Genomic DNA, 23,103 nt, shown 5'->3' with positions numbered 1-23,103 from the left:
TTTGTTACTAGGACCACCCCCTTAGCAACCAATAATAGTGGATTGGAATACGGATTTCTTCCGAAATAACTTTTCAAACAAAGCAGAATTAACTGAAAATGAATTCAATTCTACTTAAAGATGGCTAAAAGTATTAAAAGAATGCATTGGCATCGTGTTCTGATATATTCTAAAAGTTTCAAATGTCTAGCTAGTCGGGAAGTTAGTTAAAAATCGATTGCCAGATTTGTACTGGATAAACAACCACCGGACAAACAAGAATACGAGCTAAGAAAAACGTGGTAAAAAAAGGTGACTGAAGAATATTTATAAATGACTGCAATCAACCACCGGTTTAATTCCCCATAGGCTCCAACAGAGTTGTATTCGATATTTTATGAATATACATACAATTGAAAAGCACCTACATATTCAGAATCAAAAAAGTAAAAATGGAGGTTGCTGACTTTGAAACTAGAAACCTCATATCAGAATTCATCCCCCACTAGGGTCTTGCGATTTCTTCTAGTGTGCATGAATTACACATTATTGTTACCGATACTATTGCCGACTGCTCTTCCATGAAGCCTATTGCAACACTTTCTCTCGTTCAGTGTCACTCCAATTACGTCATATTTCCTATCGAAAAATATCGAACTTCACGTTTATGTAGTATGTTTATAGTTTCACAATTCATTTTATACAATGGCTATCCGCCAAAAATTTACAGATAGGAGATTCAGATACATTTCTTCAATATTTTACAAAAATGAAATTATGATTTCTGGATTATTAAACATGTAAATGGGATTTTTTGAATTGAAAGGTATTACTGGCCGGTTCATAAGAGTACGTACAGTGAAAATTTCATCTTTAGAAGATAACTAACACACCAATCACCACAGTCAAAACTGACACATTCAGTTACAAAATTATTCTAAATGCATTTTAATATACCCAATAATGGTGACCACTTCCATATGGCTTACGGCTTGATTAACCTAACTTTGTGTAATGGCAGGAGAGTGCAATATATTTTTACAATCCATCAAACACCTACAAAACATGAAAATATTATGTAAGAAAAACGGCATCAAAAATTAAATCAAATATAAAATTGCAAATCTTTGGTAGCAAATAATATGTTGTAAGATTATTATAATATATTTTAAAAACAGTTATTGATTACAAACTAAATCCTTAGGGATAATATAATTTTTACAGCATGTTATGCAATAATCATCTAATTGTTAACAATCCGCCAAGTTCTATGGGTCAGATGCTAAGTAATATTCAACTGCCACTTAAAATTAGATGGCTTAAATCGACCGTTTAATAATTAACGACACCATTAAATAGTAGCAGTGCAACTCTCGTTAGTTAGATTAATTTAACAGTGACATCTAAGCATCTGACCCTATAAATAATATAGTGATTGTATAAATTTATATTTGCAACGATAAATTGTCATTACAGTCACTGCTAATTGACTGGACGGATTCATAGATTACATACTGTCATCGTCCAGTGGTGACATATGTTGCATAAAATAATAACATACTTTGCATTGACTTCGGGGGAACATTATTATTGTTATTTTCCCTCTAGATGCAATAGTTAGTTTTTTTCTGTACGTCTTTTCTGTCATGTAGACCAGTAATGCAGTAATCATTGACCCGATCTCAAATAAGATCATAGTATCTACCAGTGGTGAAGGGTGGAGGTAGGCTGTTAAGATCTGACATAAACAGTGCACATTAAATTTTGTCAGTCATACTTATTTCTTTTCATTGAAGAATACAAATTGCAGACAGGGTTGGTTAGTTTTTAAAAATCAATTAAAAGCTACCTAAAGCACACCATAATAGATATTAGATTATAACTATGCCATTCAATCATACCTACATAACTTTAAATATTTTATAGATAGAAGAATATTTTTTATCAATGAAGGTTTAGTTTAGGCACGGTTTAATCGAATTTTCAATGCTATCTGGAAATTGTATTCTTAGCTCAATAAAAAGAGTATAACTGAAGGTGTTGATAATTTTTGTTGGGTCTCTACTCTTATGATTTGGCCTAAGCAGGGTTTAATTAAATTTTAAAAACTTATCAATTCTAACTGCAAATTTATATTCTTAGTTTAGTCAAAACAAGACTGACAAAGTCTAGTGTATTTTATTTATGTTGAATCTCTACAGCCTACCTCCACCCTTCGCCACTTAATCATATGTATTATTGGAACAATTGCTTAGCGACAAATCCGTAGTGAGTCATTAATGCCAATTGTGATATTTATAATATAGTTATTTTTAAGGAAAAAAAAAACATATTTACAGCTTTAACGTTATGTTTGGAATTATTTACTAAAAACATTGCTTTATCTAGAAATGCATAATGCTGACCAATCCTAATACTAAGGCCTTTCACTGATGGAGAAACTAAAATCCGCCGAACTGGTTGCTGATGGAACTCATAACCCGGCCAATGACTGATGCTTCGCACACTACTGAAACCCACTTGCAATAATAATCTCATAACCTCAAACCCATTGAATTTCCTATTTCATTCTAAGATTTTTCCGTAATATCTTTACGGGAATATTCTGGCAGCTGAAATTATACAGGCAGGAGTATTTCTCAACATCTGCCACATATTTTAAATTAAAAATCGGTTCGCCCATCTTTAACTTTTGACGACTTGACTTGTTATTGCTCGTTCAATTCAGATGAGTGCTACCAATTTTGGTGAGAAAATGTGATTTTTCATTGAATCTACTGATATTGAAACCACTGTTTTATGGGAGACTGGAACCTGAGAGACTAGCATGTCGCGTCTTTTTCAGTTTAGTAACGAATGTTTTGAAACTGAGAGATTCCAGTCTTGTCATAAGCGAGCCGCCATTGAAATACATTAGTTAGATACTGGCTGGAATTTTAGTTTCAGTTTCGTCTTTTTTGAGTATTCTCTCATGAGTGGAAGACCTTATCATCATTGTTTTTTCTAGAAAAAAGTGGGTATACCAGTGTTTTTTAGTGTATTTTAACCCTGTTTTTTATGCTTCAGTCAATCCTCATGGACACCACTGCCACTACACATTATTATCTTAAATGAACAACGAATATCTATAGTTGCTATAACATAAATCTGTAAAATCATCTAATATTTGAAATAAATACATTTAAGTAAAAATGTTGGAAATAAAAAAAGATTGCTTACAACTTTAATAATTACATAATATTGCAAAACATAAGCCATGTATGCATAAAGCTAACATTGTAGGTGCAGATGTTATGAAGTTTCTGAGTTATTATTATTTAGTATTGGTTTAACTTAGATGAGCTCCATAGAAAATATATAAATTCTATTGTCATTTCTATGGAGATCAAAACAAATTAGATTGTTTATTTATTGCACTATCCAGCCGTCATCACGAGTGATAAATAAAAATTTGCTAAAGCCGCATGCCGCACAGAAGTGATTATAATATTGCTCAGTCGTTTCAACTCGCTTATAAAAATCTAGAGATCAATCCGAGGCCGGTACTGCAGCCGAAGCGGTGGTTCACGAAACCGCCACCTCGTGACGTACACAAATTTCAGCGTGTGGTCCTTTCCTAATAACTCGTTATTGCACAGTATATCAATCTGCAAAAAAAAAACAATAGAAGAGGATTAGAGACAGATACGGGTGCCAAAGAAAGTCTAAAGAGAAACTAAAGGAAATGGGGCTTGGAGGAAACATCACCGATGCTGAGAAGCGAATTTGGGAAAAAATGTATTGTCCATATTATTGACTTATAAGATAGGATGAAAGTTGTGGAAAGATCCCAGGATCAACTTTAACTCAGTAAAGATTTACATGTGTACATATGAAATTATATATTGCTCGAGACTTTCATGAATATTTGTTATTACATATTGTTTTTGGGTTATATTATAATTTTGCATATAAAAAAATTAAACACACATGTTTTGCAGAGTGGAATTGCCAGACTATAGTATCGGAGATGAGTTTAGTATGTGTGAATGTGTAGAAGTGAAAAAAATGTGCACCTCATTGATTTAAGTATGATACGGAATGGCTCGATCACCAATTGTTAACCGGATTCTACTTACATCTCTATATTTATCGATGTCGTTCAGCACTTTCTTTGCGATAAACTTCTTAAGGTGTGTGATGGTGGCTTGGGCCGAACATCTGATGAACCTTCTCTTCAGAGTCTTCAGATTGGCCGAAGTGCATTCGAGACACACATTTACCTGCACATAGCAATATTGGCATTAATTAAAAATATGTGACGAAATTGATTCTACTGGGAATTAAACGCATAATCTTTTCTAGTTATCGGCTTAATACAATTACTGCGTATGACCCAACTTGCTTTAAAGAGAATTGTGTATCAACCATACAGCAAACAACCATATTCGAATTACATGTAAGCAAACCCATGTAGTAACACTGTTTTTGGTCTCTCCTGAATATTTAAAAAAAATAATATTCACCAAAAAATATTATCTATGCTGGTCCAATATAGAGAAAATCATCAAAAGAAATTATGTCAAAACTACATATTTTGACTTGCATTATGGCAATATGTTGTCAATGGCTATGAATGATCATGTTGATTTACAACAAACATATTATAGTGTTAGAATAAAGAATTTTAATGAAATAGATTAGTAACCTGTTCATCTCTACGGTGGTAATCCATATTGTCTGCGGATGCGTCATCCACCTGAGGGACGGTCCGCCCATTGGTGCCGCCTCCTTCCACCAGGACGTCTTTTGGACACGCCAGCCCACGATCGGCGTAGAACTTTCGTTCTCGCTTCATCTCATCTATGATACAAGATAATGAAATAAAACACACCATCAACCATTGTCATAATGTCGTGCAACGAATATTGCCCTCATATAATAATATAACTTTACTAATGAGACTATAATAATAAATAAAGGGTCATTCTGAGGTCAAACCACAGAATAGTTGTTGGCGACTCTTAATTGCTTGAGGTCAAACCATAATATTGGCGAGACAATCAGTACTTTTACATGTAAAAAGTTATTATCGTGATAGTTTACTTTACATACTATTGATGCCAGAAAATCTATGCACGTGTAGACTATAAAAATGAAAGGCTTCCCCATAACCGACTTATACCAAATGAAATTATAAAAATAATATTTAGATTTTTATTTTAAAACAAAGATGTATCTTACTATCTTGTAGGTTAGGCACCAATTTGTAAACAATGTCTTGCATGGTGCGATCGAAGCTGATATACTGTAGTGGGTGCGACTGGTGGATCACAATGTTGCATGTCGGGCACGTGTTGTTCTCCTCCAAATGTTTCACTAGGCAGCTCTTGCAAACTGGAAACAGAAAGAAGACAATCTCTATAAAGGAGAAATCGACTGCGGTGGGACAATTGAGCCTCTCTCAGGAAAAGTAGTGCTATACTAAAATTTTTGGTTTGAGACAATTAAAAAACCATGTGGTACATGCTGCAGGTCACCACTTTATCTATACTTCTAGTGTCATCTGCTGCCGGAGTTAAATAATGATTTTCGGCTGATATGTAGATAAATGTATAGTTGCTGCATAATTTAGGAATGCATAAAAAAAATCAGTGGTGAAACTCATTCAACTCGGATTATTAAAATTTCTGGAGCAACATTCAACTCGATGCGGAATACCTGGGACTTACGATTGTACTCGGTAAAAACCAAATGCCACCTATTCGACGCTTGCATTCTGACAGTGCTGCTTTATGATAGCGAATCATGGCACCTTACGAAGACTCAGAGCAACCGTATACTGAGCTTCAAAAACAGATGTTTGCAACGGATTCTGGGTGTGCGGTGGGGTATGACTTTAGGAGCAACAAGAGAGCACATCACGCTGAGAGTGAAGAGGCGACGTTAGACCTGGCTCGGCCACGTGCTGCGGACAAGAGAATTTCAACCTGGCTTGCCTATTATTCAAGCCAACTGGATTCCGGCGTCCTGGAAGGCCGCTAAATACTATATATAGAGTGTATACGGCGGAGCTACGGGATGCTGGTTTGACATGGAATGATGCAAGAAGACTGGCGAGCGACAGGGATTCTTGGAGGCGCCTGGTGGCGTCCATATGCTCCAACTAAGAGGCGGATATGGTCGAAGAGAAAGAGTTCCCTACACAACTATTATTTTGCAATGTCAGAGAGATAATTATTTTTAGTCAGTTTAATCAGTTTTATCGAGCTCTTCCATCTTTACACCTAATATGGCAAATTTCAGTTCCTTGATATTCTTAAAAGCATCTGCAAATCACAGCCCTGCTGTGGGCTACAACTAAAAATTGGGGCATTATACCGTTGTGTACAATGTCTTTCTGAATATCAGATTCATTGCAAAGCTGCCAATTGCCTCGCCCCATGAGAACATCAAATTTTTTTACTCATAGAATGGCCTGTTCTTAGTCTCAATATCAGCTTAAGCTCATTTCTCCTCATAAGTGAATCAAAAAACCACAGCTTCGGGCATGATAGAATGATAGATAATCTAGGAACGCTGTGATTTGAATCTGCCCACATGCCAATCACTAAGGTTTAAGTTTCTTTAATAAATTTGCGACTTCGTCAATTACATTCTAATCTTGCATCTATTCTATACACAAGGCTGCTATCGGCGACTATCAAGGGTAGTTTATCATATTTATGTATTGAGGTATTATAATTAATAGTTTAGACATCTAAACTGTCAAAACTATCTATCTCACTCTAAAAGTTGATACAGCCAAGTGGTGCTTTTAAAATATACCACTTTTTGACAGTTCAGACGATTAACTTATTGTGATAATTAACTGCCTCAATACATAAATATGATAAACTACCCTCGATAGCCGCCAATAGCAGCCTTGTGTATAGAATAGATGTTCAGGTATATTTTTATTAGGTTGTGGAAAGTTGGGGAATAATAGAAAAAAGGTCATCCTGAAAATTTGTGGCAATATTGAACCGACGTCTGCGCCACGCAATTGACGGGTCTTACTTCACATGACGCTTCCTTTTTTGATAAACATTGTAAAAGTAAAAGTTGTGTCACTCACTCAATACCTAAATCCTATATCCGTAAGGTTGAATATTGTATTCAATCAATAGCTATGTCCACACCTGCATTTAATATGCGCAAAGACTTGCCTCAAATTAGTTGACACATACAGTACTGTCCGTGCGATTCTTCGAGCCCCACGTTGGGCGCCATTGAGATACCCGGGGTTACAGCGGCTAGCTCAGGTGTCCATCGAACCCCGGATTCACAAAAAAAACGAGTTAAACGATTGGAGTGTAAATAAAACACGGCCTTTCGTGCTCGTAACGTGGTCTTCTTATATTTTCTTAATTTTTAGTTTTACAAATTATATTTGGGATTTTTACAGTTGTAGTCGTCAGGTCCGTACGATTTGAAAACCAGACGCTCACTAACTTTCTTTCTCTTTTTCAAATTTCGCGTACCCACGCCGTCCAGCAAAAAGGACTCTCGTGATTGGCCAAATTTTATCACGTGATGCTTTTGATTTGACGAATCACGAGGACCACCCCGACGCAAGCGCGTGGAAATTTGAACTTTGCCGGCAAGCGCGGCAAAATTTATTTTATATGAATACTTATATTTAGTCTTAAAATTATCTCTCTCATCCATCATCATTTATACTTTTTTAAGTCAAATTAAATTTATCTTAATTACACCTCCGCCCAGTATATGATTTTCACACGCCGGACGAAGGCCTTTACTTATGAATAAAAAAAATTACGTAGTTGAGCAAGGAATCAGATTATATGTTTTATGAAGCCGTTTCTAGAGGTCAGGGTTACGTTTTGACTTATGACTACTAAGTGATTATTTTACACCGGGAGAAGCCCGCCTGTAACAGGGGTGTATCACATTCAACGCGTTCAATCGAAGGCATGTGATAGATTACTCAGTGTTGAGAAGCGGAATTGAAAGTTGAAAGCGAAATTCTAAATTATAGCACACAAGTGTGGACAACTACAGCACCATTGACCACCTGCACGCAAGGTACCATCAACATTGGTATATTGCGCAAAGGTAAATTATTATTAGTGGGGGTAATCTTAGCAGACCTATATTGATTCCAACGGACTGGATGAAATTATGAATGGATATTATCTAGCCGTGGGATTAAAACCTGCAACCCACCGGTTAATAGGCGTGCGTTTTTTCCACTACTTTACTGAAACCAATGATACAATATTTATTTAATTTTCAATCGTTGATAACGGTTGTCACGAAATTATACAAAAATGTAAATAGAGATACGTACTTTTAGCTATCTCGATGTCTAGTGTCAACTTGTAGAGAACAAAGAAAATATCCATACCCAGAGTTGGTACAACGTCAAAACCAAAGTTATATTATAAAATAGTATAAATAACAGTGAAATACTCTTATAGTTTTTGTAGCAGACGTCTTATTTGCATATCGGCCGCTTTATATAGACAGCATGTCAAGAGACATTGATGTAGAACTGTGTTTATCTTTGATAAAATAAGCCACATGAGAGACAATGGTACATTTTTGGGTAAAATAACAATTGCGACTTCAGCTTCGTTTAAATTTTCATATTAAATAACTCAGTTTAAGCCTGTAAAATAAGATATTTAAGTCAAACACTCACACGTATGTAGACATTCTGTAACAGTTGTGGCGTCTATAAAGTATCCCCGGCATATTTTGCATGTAATGTGGCTGTTTAGGGTTTTTAATTTTATTCTTCTTTCCATAGTCATGGCGGAACCATATTACAAAAAATAAAAATGCAAAGAAAAATACTACAAAACGTAGCAAATAAACAAAAATTGACAAACAAACATGCCAAAAGTCGAGAGACATACACAGAGCGGACCTTTATACCATAAACAATATAGACAAATTCGTGGTGTAAAACTGTCATCGACAACATTTAATATCATTTTTTTATGGCTATCAAAACTCTAAAAAAACGGTAAAAATAATTTTAAGAATCACCGATTTTTTTTACTGGTTTGAAAAGATTTATAATCAAAATATGAATTTCAAAAAAATTAAATAATATTCTATTATAGAATGGAGATAGGTATTACAAATTCGTATCAGTAACCTAGGGATGCCTATCTACAGATAAAGTATCGAATAAAAGTATTGATACATATTGTATTGGTATTGGAAGAAGACGTATCGACATTAGATAATTTTATTCTTGCACAGAAGAGCTAGTTTTTCGAAAAATATCGGTACATACCTATCGTATCTAATGAAGCAACAGTGTATACAAAGTATATTAGTCTATGGTGTATACTGAGCATTAACCATAGATGTTTGTGGCAGATACTCCAGATCATGCAGCCTCTCGTCAGATTGAATGTGAAGAAATGGTGTGGATCTAGTTTAGTCATGTGCTATGGATGCCTGAAAAGAGTCACAATCTGGCCTGCTTTTTCTTAAGTCAATTGGATTTTGATGTTCTGTACCATTAAACTAAATAGTACCTACCTAATTATTTTTTTATTCAACGAATAATTCACAAGATTTAAGAATGTAACATTCTTTTATTGAACATAGATCATTTTGAAAACACTTCTGAGAATATATAATAACCAATAGAAGAATCTTTTTTGATAAAAATACGACACCGTTCTAGCAACATGGAATATTCTTCAGAAAGATTTGCATTTTTTGAAGGCGTATAAAATACAGTTAACACAAGAACTCAAACCGAATGACCATTTGGTGCGTCGAAATTTTGCTGATTGGGCTTTAGAGCAACTTGAAACAGACCCATTATTTTATGAAAAAATCATTTCAGCGTTGAAGCTCATTTTCGGTTAAATGGCTTTGTAAATAAGCACAATTTATTGTTGCATTTGGAGTACCTAATGAATGCCCACATGCTATTCTTGAAACACATTTACATCCATAAAAATTAACAGTTTATGGTCTGGAGGTGTAATGGACCGTATCTTTTTGAAAACGAAAATGGCAATGCAGTTACTGTGAAGGGATAATGCTGTAGAAACATGGTTACTGATTTTTTCAGGCACGAATAAGGTAGATGATTTTGTTCTGGACGATATTTGTTTCAAACAATATTATGGTGAAGTATGCCATACAGCTCGTGATACAATCAACTTATTGAGATAATGAATCTCTTGAAAACTCTAAAGATTATGACCTGGTTTGGTATATTTAATAAATTCCTGATATGTATGTAGCAGTTAGAACTGCTTAAATCCCACTGGTAGTAATATTGAAAAGAAAAACCAGTCGGTTTAGTGAAGTGAGCTAATTACCAGGATAATCATACCAAATAAAAATGTATCGATACCTGCTATCGTATTCAAAGAAAAGTATTGAAATATTGTGATCAGCTGTACTAGTAACTTGAATAATAAAATTATAACAATCATCACATAAAATACTAATGAATGTTTTATTTAATCAGACCCTTTTTTGAGTTGCTCCGCTCCGGGACCTAATACTTGCTCCGGCTCCAAAGTTTTAATAAGTATTATATTATTATGTATACCTATTTAAAACCCACAATGGCCGCGTGGCTTAAGCGCCAGTCTATAGTCGCTACCTTAGTATTGGTTTGTGACATAGACCACTTTTATCAAAAAAAACTTTTTTACGTAAAACGATCATTGAGTATTGTTATGTTACATATCCAGTGACAAAAGACCGAAAAATATTGAAATAAACTAGTTTTAAGTATATTTTTGTTCCAAATCCATAAAAATAATACAAAAGATTGCATTGGTTTGTTCCATATCCGGATATAGAACAAACCAATAGTATTAATTCGCTACGCTATATTATAAGTTGTATTGGTTTGTTCCATATCCTTTTCGACCAATGGCATTGCGCATTTTATCTGGAAGAATGTGGACAAAGAACAAAACAATACGTAATTTAGTGAGTTTTTTTAGTCATAGTTACATTTAGTTACGTCATGCATAACGTTTGACTGGCTTTAATTTGTTTGTGATTCGTCTTGTATTATTATAAATAGATATTTTAAAGTAAATAATGGATTTTTCTCCATCTCTCCGTAGAATTTCTGATAACATTTGATTTGGAAAATGTTTTTTTCTCTTCTGAAGGCAAATGTTTAATTTTAAAGTCTTAACTACAGCTTATTGCAATATAAATAAAATTGTATACGATTGTATTTGGCACGAATTCCTGAATGACAGATCTGGAAATACTGCCGCAGATCATTCGTGACATTCCAACCATAAATCATATAGGTACTTAATAATTTTGTGGCCGGATAAAAATGTGTAGGTACCTCAAAATAAAAATTCCGTTATTTCAACTGCTCTCCTTGATATAGGTATTTTCAAATATTAACGTAATTGAACAAAAGTTTTCTGAACCTGGGCATGGAACATTACAAGAGGTAGATACTGCTCATAGCATAATTGAACGTTTCCTAAGAAATATGGAGGTTTATTCTCCATTTTCATTGATTCGGTAGGTACTAAGGTATATTGAAAATTTCATCGAAAAAAAATGTTTTTTTTTTAAGTTTTACAGATGTTAGAGGCTGATTTTTTCGACTACCTCCCAAGCCATTGCAGCCTCTTATGCTTTTACCAATATTCAATTCACAAAATTAAAGCATTTAAAATACGAAAAACAATATCTTCTGTCAAATGTGAAATGGAAGATGGATTTTAATGATGACTTCATTGAAATAAATTTGATTTGTCATACTATAATTATCCCTCCCAGTAGCTCTAGAAAAAAAATGGGTTCCTCTTCCTATACAAAATAGTAATTGCAATATTTTACCTCAAATTCCTATTTAAAAAAAATATGTTCCAACAAGAAACAAAAAAAATCGTTGACATTAATTAGTCACAAAATGATAAGGATTTCTTCAAAGCATTATATGCATTGTATGCAACAAAAATTATATAATTTTTTTTTTCTGGAAACGTTCAATTGCCTTATTTCTCTATATATTTATTATTTTTTCGATGATATTGTAATATAATTTACATTATGTCCTTTTTCAATCACTTACCAAGATTAAGTATTTTAATATTCTTATTGTAACATTTTTTCTTATCGCAATTAATGATAAATATAATGACCTATAATGTGTCTATTATTATTGACGAAAACACAGTAACAATGAAATATTACGCGCGTTGTAATACAAAAATTCGAAAAAATATTATCTTGGTTTGTTCCATATCCACAAAAACGAAAAACATTTTGCATTTTGTGGATATGGAACATAACAAAAACGTAAAATAAAGCATTACGGTGTATAAGTGCCATGTAAAATCACTATTTATAAGATATATAGCTGAATATAAAAATATCCCAACAGAAAGTTTGTTTCTAAACCAAACGCAATCGTAGTAGTAAGCATGTGTACATGTAGTGCTCGTTTCCCGCTGATTATTGAAGTTATTTGAATTGGTCTGTGTCACAAACCAATAGTAGGCTAGCGTAGTGTCGAGGGTCCCATGTTCGAATCCTAGGTTTGGTAAGTACACATATTGTTTTTCAATTTGTGTATGAGTCAGAGTATGGACCTAATAGGTTGAGCGAGTGGCTGACATCCATTTCTCGTGAAAATAAAAATCTGTAAATACAATCCTCCACACTGTGGAGGCCCATATGATCCTATTAGGATCGGACATGGTCGAAAAAAGAATGTATACAAATTTAATGTTAAAAAAATAAGTAGTTTTAAAATAATCGTCATTTTCATTATTAATTCTATTAAACAACGACAGCAGATGGTCTCATTATTTGCCTTTTCTGTCAAAAAAATGAGCTTATTTATCACTCGGTAGTGTTGCCATATTTAAAATAATTCCAGTGCTGCAAACAAAATATATTATTTTCATTGGATTTTAGGACGAAAATTTAATAACAAAAAAAAAACACAGGAGCAGTGGAGCACTACAAATTTTCGATGCTCCGGCTTGCTCCTGCTCCGGGTAAAATCCCATTGCTCCAGTGCTCCTGCTCCAAGCTCTGTATTTAATAACACAATCAGGAAATCAGAATAAATAATATAACAATACAATGGAAAGAATGATACTTTATTTTAAGAAATAATAAAAATACAAATTATAAATATAAGCACTGGATAGATTGAAGTGAGCATTACAAGAAACATATGATGGATAATAGAAATATATAATAACCCGATTCAGAATTAAAGCAGGTCTGGTAAATCGTCATCATGGATTTTTATTTCTTCAATACCGAATGATGTGAAAATATCATCAGTGAGGAAATCTGTAACAGATCAAAATACAAAACATTGTACAGTCGGACTCGGTTATTACGATCTCGATCATTTACATTTATACTAGACACTAGTTAAGTGTCCAAGTACCTACCTAATTGTTGTTTTTGCCGACAATAATGAAAAAGTATCCACGCATATGGTTGAAAAATCCAAGGTTTGTTAAGTACATAGGTACCTACCAGCGTTCATTACAATAAACAACTTATTTTGTTGTTTATGAAAGCCATGCTTGTTTCGTGGATTTTTACGATGGTTTTCAGATTTTTTATTTTTGACTTTTTTTGGTTATGTGACCGCTCATTTAAAAATATCTATTCTCTGATATCACGAGTACTGCTTATAACGAGCAAATTCGCTCGGTCCTATTTTCCTCGTAATAACCAAGTTTGACTGCATGTAAAAGATGAGTAAAAAAAAAATACAGTAGTTGAGTGTACAAGCCACAACAATGGAGGTTATATAAACAGATATGTTATGAGGAATGATTGGTTGTTAACCATTCTTCCAACCTATTGGGTCCTCACTCGGGATGAAACATACTTTGGGAAAAACCAAATTGCCAGGTGTGGAATCAAACCCACAGTTTCAGAGATGAGTACTCTACCGATTTAATATTAAAATTTGAAGTTGCATAATTTCAAATCAAATTTTGGTTCACAACTCCCAATTGCTGCCATAGATATTTCTGTGTTAAAAGATAAAAAAAATGTCACAAGAACTATGTAGTTAAGAAACTGTTATGGATTGGTAAGTTTCTTATGACTTGATGTTCAAGAGACATCTATGATATAATAGCAGCCGATTCCTCGTTGAATTTTATTGAATATTATCTGTGTGCAAAAGGAAACAGTAGATAAGTTTAAAATCACTTCATTTCAGGAGAGCCAAAACATTGAGTTTTCGACCACTTTGTAAGTGAAATTTACTTATTATTCGACTTATCATATTTCTCATTTATGCATATTATTAAATTATAAAAAATTATTGTTATATATTTGGCATATTCAACGCACTTTCTAATTTTTTGAATTTACCGCCTTTTTTCTTCTGCACATAGATAATGTTATAAGTAAACTTACCATCAAAACTGATGGACTTAGCATCTTCATCGCTCATGCATTGCTTTTCCATTGACGGTAATGAATCAAATTTTTCAGGCAAACCAAAAACGAGTTTATCTAGATGATCATCGGATAAAGTAAACTCGTCGTCAGAGAAACTTCCATCATCTGTAAAGACATTAATAATAATTAAAATCATACAAGGATTAATGTAATATGAGCGTCTTCTGCATATCGCTACATGATGCGCTCCTTACTGTGCAGATTTGTTTGTCTTCTCTCTTTCTCTGAGAATTTAAGAATTTATTATTGCCATAGAATATAGATTAACCGCTGTTTCTAGAGAATATACCTATGCCAGAAAACCAGTTAGTCAAGTTCTCATTTTCAGAACGATTAACTACGACGACAGTCAGAGTGAAAATATGAGAGGAAGCTGGGTATCTTTGAAAGAAAGGTTATAAGAGCATGTGGTGACGAAGGTACAACTACGAACTATACGCATGTACAGTGATCCGTCTGAAGTCTCACTAGTGAAAGTGGAGCAACTCAGTTGAGCAGGCTGTCTCAAGGATGGAAAACACCCAACTACCCAAGAGGCTCCTTTTCAATAGACTGGAAGGGAAAAGGAGATTCGGGAGACAGACTGAGGGTTGGCCTGTGTAAACAGAGATACAGAAGAGAGTGAACGGAGCTTCCTGCAAACAAAGGGGAATAAAAACGTTGTCTGAGGACAGCCAAGACCCACATTGCTTTGTAGTTCAGATGAAGGAATGTATGACGAGATAGAAAAAAAATAGAGCGAAAGCTTTGCCATCTTTCTGAGTAGTTTCATGTTAATAATACGAGGGTGGGTCAATAATTCCTTAGAAAAAAGCATTAAAACAGTTTTTATTTTTGTATTTTTTTTTTATTTCTCAACATAATCTCCTTGGAGCTCAATACACTTGGTTAGACGTTTCTCATTTTTTTTAAACCGTCAGAAAAATAAGTTTTCGGAAGGTCCTCAAAATAAGCATTTGTCCGATCGATGTCTTCTTCATTTGAAAAAAAACCTTGTCCACTTAGCCATTTTTTTAAGTTTGGGAAAAGGAAAAAGTCACTGGGGGCTAAATCTGGCAAATACGGTGGGTGGTCGACCAATTCGAACTTCAATTCTTCAATTTTAGCCATTGATCGTAAACATGTGTGAACACGGGCATTGTCCTGATGAAAGAGGATTTTTTCCTGTTTAACCTTTCCCTTACCATGATAAAAAAATTACGCCCGTTCCCATGCCGTCCACTCAGTGTCCCGATAGAAATTTGGCATTTTAAGGCATTTTAAAAGCTAATTGATTGCTTCAAAAGGTAAAGTATGTTTTTAAATACTGTTTAGTCATCGTTTAACATTTTATTCTGTGTATATTACATGCAATTATCTTATAATCGTGTATAATATCGGACATCGATAAAAGTACGTCATATCTAAGCCACGGCGTGTCTCGGTCTGTTTTAAATGGAACAACCAACATACGCTGCCATTTCACGGAGAGTGGGGGTGGCTAATTCATCCGAAGCGAACGAGGGATGTTATTAGGTAGGATAACATCTGTGTGGACTTGCGTTATCACGTTCACCACATAAAATAATAGTTATAATTTTGCAATATCGATTCCCTATATAATTTTAAAACACTGTGATCTTATTGTATCATGTTATTAAGTATTTTTAAAAATCGTATTTTAAAACACATTAAAATAATATACTTACATAAGAACAATTAATCAAGAAAAATACTCCGATTGATCGTATAGTTTCCACTAAATATATTTTAATATCATGTTTCTTATGCTGAAATAATACACATTAATAAATATAAATAACTACGCTACTTGAACTTATACGCACGTATTAAGTCTATACCTCTAAGACTTTAGATATATCTTACCTACTTTTAGATAATTTCCCTAGTATATAAAAAAAATACTTATAATTTTGCAATATCGATTCCCTGATTATAATCTATAATATAAAAATGAATATTTGTTAGTTTGTTTGTTCGTTTTTTTATGCGCTGCCATACCGTTCATCCGATTGCGATAAAACTTTGTCAACTTATTGCTTGCACTTGCGCGCAGATTATAGACTATATCTTATACATACAAATGAAAGTCTGTCTGACATATGCGTTCCTATACCATTCATCCGATTGCGACGAAATTTTGGTGAATTGATGTGTGCACTACGGGTGCGAGTCATAGACGCTAAATGTAAAAGCAGCTGAAATGGTGGATTGCTTTGAGAGAAAAATCCTTAGGCGGATATACGGACCCATGAATGATGATGGGGAGTGGAGAATTAGGTACAACACGGAACTATACCGCTTATACCAAGATTCAAAACTCTCCAACTTCATAAAACTCCAGAGGCTAAACTGGGCAGGCCATGTCCAGCGCATGCCTGAGTCACGGATACCGAAGAAGATCCTCGAAGGAAACCCAGGAGGAAAAAGGCCAGTGGGAAAGCCACGCACACGATGGCGTGATAATGTTACAAAAGATGCCAACCAGATACTAAAAATCAGGAACTGGAAAAGACGTGCGGAGGACCGTTCCGGCTGGAGGATAGCGGTGGAGGAGGCCAGGGCTCGACTTGAGCTGTAGCGTCATCGAAGAAGAAGAAGATGTGTGCACACCCACAAAGGTTTCTGAATTAGAAAAACTATCTTCTTCTTCTTCATTATATCTTCTTTTATTCATATGGTTACTATACCATTCATCGGATTGCGATGAAACCTTCGCCAGTTGTTGTGGCAACACCCGCAAAGGTTTCTGAATCAGTACAACCATCTTCTTCTTCTTCGTCGTCTTCATTCTATATTCTTTTATTCTTATGATTCCTATACCATTCGTCCGATTGCAATGAAACTTGCGTCAGTTGTTGTGCCGACACCTGCGAATGTTTCTGAATTAGTACAACAATTTTCTTCAACCTTTTTTTCTATTCTATCTTCTTCTATTCGTATGCGTTCTTATACCATTCATCCGATTGCGATGAAATTTTGATCAGTTGTTGTGCGCATGCCCGCGAAGATTACTGAATTAGAAAAACCATCTTCTTCGTTATATCTTCTTTTATTCGCATGGTTCCCATACCATTCATCGGATTGCGATGAAACCTTCGTCAGTTGTTGTGGTAACACCTGCAAAGGTTTATGATTTAGTACAACTATTTTCTTCCTCTTCTATTCATATGCGTTCTTATACCATTCATCCGAATGCGATGAAATTTTGATCAGTTGTTGTGCGCATGCCCGCGAAGATCTCTGAACTAGAAAAATCATCTTCTTCTTCTTCATCATATCTTCTTTTATTCATATGGTTCCTATACCATTCATCCGATTGCGATAAAACCTTCGTTAGTTGTTGTGTTAACACCTGAAAAGGTTTCTTAATTAGAACAACCATTTTCTTTTTCTTCTTCATTCTATCTTCATTTATTTTATATAGTTCCTATACCATTCATCCGATTGCGATTAAATTTTGGTGAGTTGTTGTGTGCACACCCGCAAAGGTTTCTGAATTAGAAAAACTATCTCTTCTTCTTCATTATATCTTCTTTTATTCATATGGTTCCTATACCATTCATCGGATTGCGATGAAACCTTCGTCAGTTGTTGTGCTAACACACGCAAAGGTTTCTGAATTAGTACAACCATCTTCTTCTTCTTCATCGTCTTTATTCTATATCCTTTTATTCGTATGATTCCTATACCATTCGTCCGATTGGAATGAAACTTTCGTCAATTGTTGTGCCCACACCTACAAAGGTTTCTGAATTAGTACAACAATATTTTTCCTCTTCTTCTATTCGTATGCGTACCTATTCCATTCATCCGATTTTAATAAAACTTTCGTCAGTAATTGTGCCAACACCCGCGAAGGTTTCTAAATTAGTACAATTATCTTCTTCTTCTTCTTCTTCTATTCGTATGCGTTCTTATAACATTCATCAGATTGCGATGAAATTTTTCTCAGTTGTTGTTCGCACACCTGGGATGGTTAGTATTATATAAAATACAAAGTTTGTTGTTTGTTTGTTCCATCCAATTTTGAATTTTTTACTACATATTAATACTATTAATAACGTTTGCATATTTTGGATTCGATTTTAATTTACAGTTCTTTTGTTTGACCTTTACTCCTATTAGAATTACTTTCATATTGTATTACACAGATATTTTTATATTAAAAAGATAATTTCATTATTATTTTTTAAATATCTAAGGTAAATGTATCCACTAAGCGACCCTGTGCGAAGCCGGGTATCTCACCTATAATATAATTTCAAAACACGTTAAATATTTATATAAGAATAATTAAAAACAAAAATAATTCAATCTTATAGTTTCCACTAAAATTATTTAATGTTATGTTTATTATGCTGAAATAATTACACATAATAAAAATTAAATCACTACGCTATGTGTACCTATACGCATGTAGTAAGTCTATAATATACCCACCTTTCGAGAATTTCATAACAAGAGGTTTTCTAGTCTATGTTAAAATAAATATATTGTATCTCCATAAAAATGTACTTTCATACATATTATATATTGCCAAACTGGTAGGTGCGCAGTGTTGCGAAGGTAGGCACGAAAAGTTTTACACAAATAAAGCCACGTCATGATTGCAGTTTGCAAATAAAGTTTATAAAACAGCCGCTAGTTATAAACTACATAAAAACAGTCCTAAAAAACGTTGTTTGTTAAACTGTCTGAAGATAATATGTAGACTAATTTTTTAATACCTCACTTCTATACTATTGTTGAGTGTGCTGGCTATCTCGTGAAAAAATGATATACAAGGATCAAATCATAATATTGAAATTTGAGGCAAATTTGTTAACGAATGATAACTGTTGTTAAATTTGTCTATTTAGTTAAAATTAAAAAAAAGTGAATAAATCAATGCAAGGACCACTAATGCATTGACTGATTTAAAAAGACAAAGTGAAGGCATACATAAAAAATTGGAGCTTTGGAAATCAAAATTTAAAAAAAAAATCGTCATGTTTCCACTTTTAAATGATTTTGCGCCAGATATATTGAAGCAAACAAAAATCTATTTACTGAGCGTTATGATAGTTTGCTAATGCACTTTCCCCATTATTTATTTCACAAATTTACTCTAATAGTAAAAAAATCATTTGATTTCAAAACTATGATATATTAAATATGTAGGTAGTTGTACGTTTGATGTGATACCTATATCATGAGTGATATATGTAATGATAACTCCCGTGTATGTGTATAATTTAGGAAACACTACATTATAGTACCACACTGCCCTTAACCTCAGAGATAGGTAGGTGGGCCCGACAAATATCCTGGCCTAGGGGCTCGCTTTTCGCAAAATCTTTTTTAAACATCCATCGCATGAAAAATAAATTAATTTAAATAAGTATAAGTAGTAATATAAGTAGTAAAACCTTGTTTATTATTTATATATTTAAGTTTTCTTTATTTTTGTATTAGTGCCTACATTTTTGACTATTTAAAAAGGTGTCTGAATTATTTAATGAAATAAAGGGGGGAGGCGCCAAGTTTCATTTTTTTTTTAAAAAGGAGGCGTAATAACATTAAGTTTGGAAATCACTGATGTATTTGATAGGAACCGTAATTTAATACTTGTGTATTTTTGTAGATACTAAACATTATACTTACCTACATATAATAAAACAATCATTAGATTTACTTAGGTGGAAGATAACGGTGTGAAAGACCCCTTACTTCAAAAATTGTACTGAATTCCACACCACCGTGGAGGTACAGTTAAATTGCGGGTTTTTTTAAATCTGTGGTTTTCCCATTACGACTATTTCATTGTACTACGTTTTAACTTAATTTTCTAAGCATAACATATTATACAAACTACAAATGAATATATCTACATAATATTATCTAATTAAAATTTAAATGGTGACTCATAACTTTATATTATAATATAAAACAATCGAAATAATAAAACTACCTACTATTATATTTCTAAGAAAAATACTCACTTTCTGAAATGCAAAATATTAAGAATAACATTACCTACATAATATATACAAAATACATAAAAACATTTTATACATGTGATAGAGGTATTTTTTGCAATTTACATTAAATTTAGTCAATACCATTATGTACGGACTATGTCCAAAATGGTATACCAACATAAAATGAATTGATTTTACAGACATGGGGTGCAGAGAAATAATATTATATTATGTTTATACCTACATCAGATTGAGTATGATAACATTTTTATAATAAAATAATATTATTTGGTACTTATGACATTAAAAGCAAAATTAATAATTAGTAGGTAATCTTAAATGTATTAGTCCTACCTAAATAAATTCACTGATTTCAGGGACATAATAACATGGAGTTAATGTTATAGTATAATAACTACATGTAAATGCAACAGTTTCAATATAATTAATTATTTAGACATGTACCTACTCACTAATATTATTTTTTTTTAAATAAAAAAGATAAAAATAAATATCAGTAAGCACTTATTCATTAGACGTAACCAACTGAAAGAAAGCATAGTGGTTCGTACCACGAGAATGTCGTGTATACTATACTATTGAAAATACTAAAAATACTTTCTGCGACTATTGTATACCTACATACTTCATAAACAAAAGAATATCTAGTTGTATTTGAAATGCATGTCCTGACTAAATAATATTCTTTTCGGGCATAAGTTATTATTAGTAATTTATAACTACAATATAATTTATTATAGAGGTAGAATATGCAAGTACTCATATGCACAAAGGAAAACCGACCGCTTGCTGTGCGTTTTTGTGCAGGTCACTCGAGGTAGGTATATTTTCAAATGCACATGTTCCACAAACTGATGTAAACTTTACAGACCTTGTAATAAGGGTTGGTATTCTTCTAAATCTGGGTAAAAAGGTTTTTATGACATGCCCGAGATACCGGGAATTTAAGGTAAGTGTTTAGGAATAAACGTCATATGAAGCAAAGTTAACATGATAAAATAAACACTAATAACATTACATTAAGGGTTAGTTTGGCATTTATCGTCAGATGCACGGAACATTTTAAATTTCAAGGTTCGTTATATTATGGGAGGATTTATACGAGCCATCAGTCATATAATTAAATTGAACAAACACATAAATTGGTCTCGCTGTTCTAACAAATAACATTTTATAATAGTGTCTCACTTTACAAAATTATTATGTGGGTTTCTCTAACGTATATCTTTTTACATAGCCCTATCACTGTCTTATCAAAATATCGATCAGACTTTGGAAAATGATTAATTTTATATAGAAAACATTCAATTAAACTACTTGTGCATTTTTATTTTTACGCATAAGCATTTTATCTACAAATAGCTAAAAGTAGATTTTTTTGTATATAATAATAAATGGGGTATCCATGATTTAAGGGCCTAAATAAAGTGCGAGTTCTTCATGGCAACGGGAGTGTTAAATGAGGCCGTTTTTCTTCAATTTTGTTTTTTAGCTGGTCCAATAAAGATGCATAATAATCCCCTGTTTTTGTTTTTCCTTTTTCCAAATAGTCAACGAAAATAATTCCACGTGCATCCCAAAATACAGTAGCCATAACCTTACCAGCTGATTTTACGGTTTTCGCCTTCTTTGGACATGGTTCGCCTTTCACAATCCACTGCTTTGACTGTTCTTTCGTCTCGGGAGTATAGTGGTGTATCCATGTTTCATCTACAGTCACAAAGCGACGAAAAAATTCATCCGGATTGCGTTGCATGAGCGACAACAGGGCTTTAGAGGCCACCACCATATTGCGTTTATTGTCGACTGTGAGCAAACGCGGCACCCATCTTGCAGAAATTTTTTTCATGCCCAATTTGTCATGTAAAATAGAAATGACGCTACCTTTTGAGATCCCTGTAACCTCAATTATCTCACTCAACTTTAATCTTTGGTCACTTAACACACTATCGTGGATTTTATTGATCATTTCTGGTGTAGTCACCTCTACAGGACGTCCTGAGCGTGGTTCATCCTTTGTTGATGTACGACCACGTTTAAATTCATTTAACCAGTTATAAATAGTTGCAAGTGAAGGAGCAGATATGCCGTGAACTAAATCCAACTCATTTTTTATTTCCTTTGCTGTTAACCCTTTTATATTAAAATGTTTAATAACAGCTCTAAACTCAATTTTCTCCATTTTCCATTTTTCCATTTTCCACAAGCAAAATTTTTTTTTAAATGTACGAGAAACACACAACAAGCCGACCAATCTGATTGAAACTTCGCAGCATACTGAATCGGTAGTGCCGCTGCATGAAAACAAACCGCTTACAGTACTAGTCGCGCCACCTGTCGGCTTTTATAAGGACTTATTGACCCACCCTCGTATTATACTGATTGTTGCAATTAACAAGATTTAAAATATATTTCATTGATTACCAAATTTTTTTATTCAACAAATAATTCACAAGATTTAAGAATGTAACATTCTAATTATTGAATATACATCATTTTTGAAAACACTTCTGAGAAGATATATTAAGACCAATAGAAAAAAGTAAGGGAATCGAACCTGCATCTCTCGGGTTTCACGCCCACGCACATAGACCACTATGCTAAAGGTACCATACTTAATTAACACAAATTTATTATTCGTTGAATAAAAAAATTAAATAATTAAAAATTATTAGCAAGTTCAAGGAAG

At 33.5% G+C, this 23,103-nt stretch overlaps 2 protein-coding genes across 3 annotated transcripts in view; both read right to left on the bottom strand.

Moving 5' to 3' along the window:
- Window positions 1-2,938: 2,938 nt before the first annotated feature.
- On the bottom strand, window positions 2,939-8,939 carry l(3)73Ah (polycomb group ring finger 3-like lethal (3) 73Ah). Its single transcript, XM_085956619.1, has 5 exons — window positions 8,666-8,939; window positions 5,203-5,355; window positions 4,667-4,821; window positions 4,098-4,241; window positions 2,939-3,626 (listed from the first exon to the last, which is right to left on the bottom strand). The coding sequence occupies exons 1-5, from the start codon at window positions 8,775-8,777 to the stop codon at window positions 3,501-3,503; spliced, it is 690 nt and encodes a 229-aa protein (XP_085812745.1). The 5' UTR covers window positions 8,778-8,939; the 3' UTR covers window positions 2,939-3,500.
- Window positions 8,940-13,075: 4,136 nt separating this feature from the next.
- Window positions 13,076-23,103, bottom strand: part of LOC147065739 (uncharacterized) — a 12,307-nt gene continuing 2,279 nt past the window's right edge. For both annotated transcript variants that reach the window (XM_085956570.1, XM_085956569.1), the window contains exons 3-4: window positions 14,386-14,535; window positions 13,076-13,293 (exon numbers count right to left, since the gene is read on the bottom strand). In XM_085956570.1, coding sequence (XP_085812696.1) covers window positions 13,211-13,293; window positions 14,386-14,535 — 233 coding nt within the window. In that variant the 3' untranslated portion in view covers window positions 13,076-13,210. The remainder of the gene's footprint in view (window positions 13,294-14,385; window positions 14,536-23,103) is intronic.

This window comes from Rhyacophila brunnea, unplaced genomic scaffold (genome assembly GCF_057557595.1).
Source record: "Rhyacophila brunnea isolate RB1 unplaced genomic scaffold, BYU_Rbru_1.0 scaffold_6, whole genome shotgun sequence".
NCBI lineage: Eukaryota > Metazoa > Arthropoda > Insecta > Trichoptera > Rhyacophilidae > Rhyacophila > Rhyacophila brunnea.
This window is presented reverse-complemented; position numbering and strand designations above follow the sequence as displayed.